General features: G+C 39.0%; 1 protein-coding gene across 1 annotated transcript; it reads left to right on the plus strand.

Moving 5' to 3' along the window:
• The first annotated feature begins 937 nt into the window (after positions 1-937).
• On the plus strand, positions 938-4,629 carry CCNO (cyclin O). Its single transcript, XM_075193638.1, has 3 exons — positions 938-1,787; positions 2,886-3,071; positions 3,849-4,629. The coding sequence occupies exons 1-3, from the start codon at positions 1,416-1,418 to the stop codon at positions 4,320-4,322; spliced, it is 1,032 nt and encodes a 343-aa protein (XP_075049739.1). The 5' UTR covers positions 938-1,415; the 3' UTR covers positions 4,323-4,629.
• Positions 4,630-5,576: the final 947 nt, after the last annotated feature.

The following is a 5,576-nucleotide window of genomic DNA, read 5'->3' on the forward strand; positions in this document are numbered from 1 at the left end:
TCGGGTGTAAATGCCAATTTACAGTTATGATGCCTGAATATGCTGCTAGAGCATGTGTTTGCAATCAGGAGCAACTGTACAAATGCATTTTATGCACAGTACACATCCTAATAAATGTATTTCATGGGGGGTGAAAATACAACTTTTTTAAAAAATGTTTCTTAATTAATTACTATATTATTAACAGGTAACAATAATTTAGATATTTTTTTCTGTGCGTTTTGCTGAGACTTTATATTCCACATATGTATTATATGAATTCTGCAGTGTGTTGTCTGTCAGCACAGAGCATTTTTCAGACCTGCTTGTAGTTGAATAGACGTGTGTATGGCCAAATTATGTGCGTTTTTAAAAAAGACGCACAATACGTTTCTTTTTCGTGCCTTAATGAATCAGCACCATTAGGTTTGTATTGTAAGGCATAGGGCTAGATTTACTAAACTGCGGGTTTGAGAAAGTGGGGATGTTGCCTATAGCAACCAATCAGAATGCAGCTGTCATTTTGTAGAATGTACTAAATAGACGATAACTAGCATCTGATTGGTTGCTATAGGCAACATCTCCACTTTTTCAAACCTGCAGTTTAGTAAATATACCCCATAGTGCTTTCCTCTGGGACAGGGCACTGTACTGCAGGATCCATTAGCAGCTGAATGGACTTCAACAGCAGGTTACACCAGTGCATACATTTTTACTAAGTTTCTATGTTGTAATTGCAGTAATGTGATTTCCATGTCGATAATGAAAACAACCATTTTCTGCTTTTTTCTTTATTAATGTCTCTAACAATTATGTGTAAAGCTAATATTATATAGGCAATAACAAGAAAAGCAAATGCTTCTGATTTAAAACAAGTTGTTACTTCACTCATGCAAATGAGGACATGTAAATGTTTGTTCACGTCTTTACATTGGCTTTCAACGTTTCTGTCTGTCCTTCCACGACTCTGCACACAGGTAAGTCAGTGTCACTGAGTCGCAAGGACTAGGACAAAACGCCCTATTATTGTGTACATAAACACCGCCATTCATTAGTTAATTGGCTGCCCTCGATGAAGGTGTACTGTAGATGTTTCGCGCCACAGTTTTAGTCAGCAGACAGCCGACCCCCACCAGGGGGGCCCAGACAGTCACTGCCCGCCTCAGGCTGGCGCTGCTATTTATAGGTCCGTCGTAACCTAGACAACGTCCCCGGCGCGTGCCTGCCTCAGTAGCGGGAGAAGCAGAGTACTGGTTTCCCTCGCGAGCGGCTCTTTCGCCGGGAAAGTTCTCACGGTGACGTCATGATCCAGAGGTTCCCTGTCTCAGCCAATCAGCGGGGAGCACAGCTGGATATAAAATGTGAGCGTACCACGTTAAGCGCAGATGAGAGCAGCTGGTCTCAGGAGCAGCAGCTCTGTGTAACACTCTGCAGAGATGTCTGATCTGCAGCTGCTCAGTCTTAGCAAGAGGAAGAGACAAGAAGCCACTCCGGAGGACAGAGGAGACTGCAGACTATGTAGCAGCGCTGGTGTAAGCAGAAGAGTCAAGAAGGCCAGGTACCTGAGACACAGGAAGCAGACTCTGCAGCTTAGGAGCTGTGACTCGGGGGTCTGTGATCTGTATGAGACCCCCAGCCCTTCAGTGGAGATCCGCAGATCAGTACTTGGTACCCATGATCCCTGTCCAAAGACCTCACGTAGTCTGTGTGTACAGAACTTTAGAGACTATGGGGAAGAGTGTTACATGTTCAAGAAGAGTCTGGAGAACAAGTATCTGACTGCAAACTGCATGGCCAACCAGCCACAGGTGAGATTCCTACCACAGTCTTATTAGTAGTACTTTACTTTTCTATTATTTTACCTTGGTTTACATGATAATAATGATAGGGACATGAAATACAAATAATAGATCAGGGGTGTCAAACTAGCGGCCCAAACGCATCATTTTTGCTGCGCCGCCTGGGCCCAGGAAATTTTGCAGTGAGGAGTGTACAGGGAGCAGCCACAAGAATAAGAAAAGGAAACAGAAGAAAAGAAAGAAGGCAACAGAAAGTGAAGGGCAGCAAAAGCAGCATGGAGGGCACAGTGTCAAGCATCGGGAAGAAAACATTAAGGGGCATATTCAATTGTTTACTTTTTCCGTTGTGGAAAAAGTATTACTGTTATTATGGTAATAATAAGCCGGATTTCAGCTCGCGGCTCAGCTGAAATCCAGCGTGAAAAGTACCGTAATAATGGTAATGGTGCACGGTGCGCGTTACTTTAAGCTGTAACGCCAACAATTGAATATGCCCCTAAATGTTGTTTTTGTTTTTTCTTAATAATAAACCCTACAAAATTGCATATGAGACTTCTTCTTTTTCTTGCAGCCCACACAATCTTAGACTTTGATTATTTGGGGGTGTTGAGTTTGACATGCCTGTGATTGTGTGAAATATTGTTATTTAGTATTGGGCAAACTTTCTTACTACAACCTGCAAGTTGTACAACAAATTGTTTACATTAGCGAGTGTGCCTTACAGCATAGATTGTAAGCCCTCTCAGTTATTTAATATACATACACATTTTGTTATTACAACTTATATAAAAAAAATGTATATATTTTTGTTTATTATTTTATATTGTTTGCATGTACATTTCTTTTTATATTTAGATGTATTTAATATAATGGCATATCAGCCAGTTGCTACTTGGGAGAACCTTACAAACATGCTATAGGTCATTGAATTTAGAACAATACATACATACACTCTGGGAGTTTACTATCTTTTATATATAGAATTTATTCATTTTTTTGCCCTTTTCAGTAGTGGGGGGGTTACTTGAAAGAAAATGTTGTATCATTTAGTAAAGTGATATGTATTATGTTTCATCCAATGCTGATTGTGATTGTTTTTTTTGACAGCTCAAGCCAGAGTCTCGCTGTAAACTTATCAGCTGGCTGATTCCAGTGCACAGACACTTCAACTTGGGCTTTGAGTCTTTATGCCTTGCAGTCAACATCCTGGACAGGTTCCTCTCCTGCACACCTGTGGCAGTCGATTGCTTCCAGTTAGTGGGTGTCACGTCCCTGCTCATTGCATGCAAACAGGTATGTACCCCCTGAGAAAATAACTCTTACATTGTACCATAGGGTAATGTGTTTGGGGGTTAATATACATTTTAAAGGTTGCACAAGCTTTGGGCCAATTCTCAATTTTGTTTGGAATTTGGGCTTATATATACTATTGTTATAATTGACCGAAAACTATACAACTGTGAATTAAGTTTTGCTAATATTACATAAAGGTCGATGACATGGTCATGAAAGATTTCCATTAAATAAGTAAATCATTTTATAAAAGCTGGTCATCAATACTATAAACCTTGTTTTTTAGCTGGTTTGCAGAAAAGCAAGTTGTAATGATAGATCAGCCTATTAATCCATATTCTCATCACTGTTTGCAGGCTATTTATGTCTGTAGACTAATGTGTGGGCAACACTGTGGCGCAGTGGTTAGCACTTCTGCCGTACAGCACTGGAGTCATGAGTTCAATTCCCGACCATGGCCTTTTCTGTGAGGAGTTTGTATGTTCTCCCTGTGTTAGCTTGGGTTTCCTCTGGGTGCTCTGGTTTCCTCCCACACTCCAAAAAAAAAAACCACACTAGTAGGTTAATTGGCTAGTCAATTGGCTACAAATTGACCCTAGTTTGTGTGTGAGGGAATTTAGACTAAGCCCCGATGGGGCAGGAACTGATGTGAGTAAGTTCTCTTTACAGTGCTGCGGAATTAGTGGCGCTATATAAATAAATGGTGATAATAATAATGTGTATCAGTACTTGCAACCCATTCTTAACACATGTTAATAATCTATTATTCCCCTTCAGGCGGAGACACGGCCTCCACGAGTGAAGCATATGCTTGCCCTCTGTTGCAGCGCCTTCTCCCGTGAACAGCTCTGCAATCTCGAGCGCATCATCTTACTCAAGCTCCAATTCCAGCTGGGAGCCCCAACGATCAACTCCTTCATGCAACATTTCTCACTTTTGCATGTAACTGATGTCAATCTTGCTCAGGTCAACAAATCCCTGGCACTAGCCAAAGGCATAGCTGAACTGAGTCTGGCTGATTATGCTTTTAACTCTTACCCACCATCCTTAATGGCTATTTGCTGCTTGGCACTGGCAGACCGCATGTTGTGCCAAGAGAACAGTGTCGGTTTGCTGGCCAGCGGGTATCATGATGGCATACTGCAGGAGTGCATGACCAAGATTGACATACTTGTCTCCTTAAACCAAGAATCGTTGCGCTGTCTGCTGCCCAGCAATAACACAGACAAGAATATGGACTTGGATAATTAATGACTGAATTTTTTTCCAACACATATTGAAGTTGTTACATGAAGTGAACCGTTTTAAAATAACTTATAACATAAACAATGCAACTTAAAAGGCTGCTAAAAGTCTACTAATTTATTTTTTAACACATAGAGATACTTGATTTTATTGAAGGATATTGACATGACATGCTTCCTATCTAACAGTATTGCATTTTAGCCAAATACTTGAATATTTTTAATTTATTTATAGTGCAATATATTTCTGTGCTGTATGATTTTAAAAACAAGCTGAAATGTGAAGTGTAACTAGCATTGTTTTACATTGTTACTAATGTACTATTTTTATTTTGCACTTATATAGTTCACATTCACATAATTTATTTGTATTTAATTTAAATAATTAAATAATCACACTGTTTATATTAAACAATATTTGTGATGTAGGAAAATAATGTTCTGTTAAAGATACGTAAATAAATTATAATTATTTTTTTTAGCAATCTACTCTGTTTGATTTTACATTCATTCCAATACACAATTACATTTTGTATTAGTTGTGTGTGTATATGTGTGTGTGTGTGTGTATATATGTATATATATATATATATATTCTCTATCTATCTCTATCACACATATACACATGTGTGTGATGCATAGTGATCTCACTTGTGTTATGTGACTTATTTTTAAAGTTCTCCATGTCTAAATGTGGGAAGAAAAACAATTAGATATAAGTAGTACCTCATACAAGAAATTCGCTTAAGGATGTAGATATAACCGTGTTACTTACAGTTCAGACATATACTAGTGTCACTTGTGTATTACTGATATTGGACGCTAGCAAGGAGTGATGTGACAATGTTAAAAGTTGAGGCCTCGGAGCGAGTGACTTTATAAAGATTATGGAACACATCTGATAGCAGCCAGTTAACCTACTAGTATGTTTTTGGAGTGTGGGAGGAAACCAGAGCACACGGAGGATAAATACAGTGATTTCTGATGTCATCACTTATAATTTCTGGGTTCTGATGTCATCACTTCAGTGTTCATTAGGAAAACTTATGTATTAAAAGGAATAATGCACCTTTTACTGTAAATTATTCTGTATAATGACACCTCATATTTCTGTGTGTAAAACCACGATCAGCGTCCTGGGACGCTGTGCTACCAACGCAAGTTTTGATCACGCTTTTTCAAGGTATCAACCAGTCTCTAGTTGTCAGAAGGTTTTTAAATCCTCTATAGCCAATCCCTATACATGCTGTTTAATGGACAT

Source organism: Mixophyes fleayi, chromosome 1, assembly GCF_038048845.1.
Source record: "Mixophyes fleayi isolate aMixFle1 chromosome 1, aMixFle1.hap1, whole genome shotgun sequence".
NCBI lineage: Eukaryota > Metazoa > Chordata > Amphibia > Anura > Limnodynastidae > Mixophyes > Mixophyes fleayi.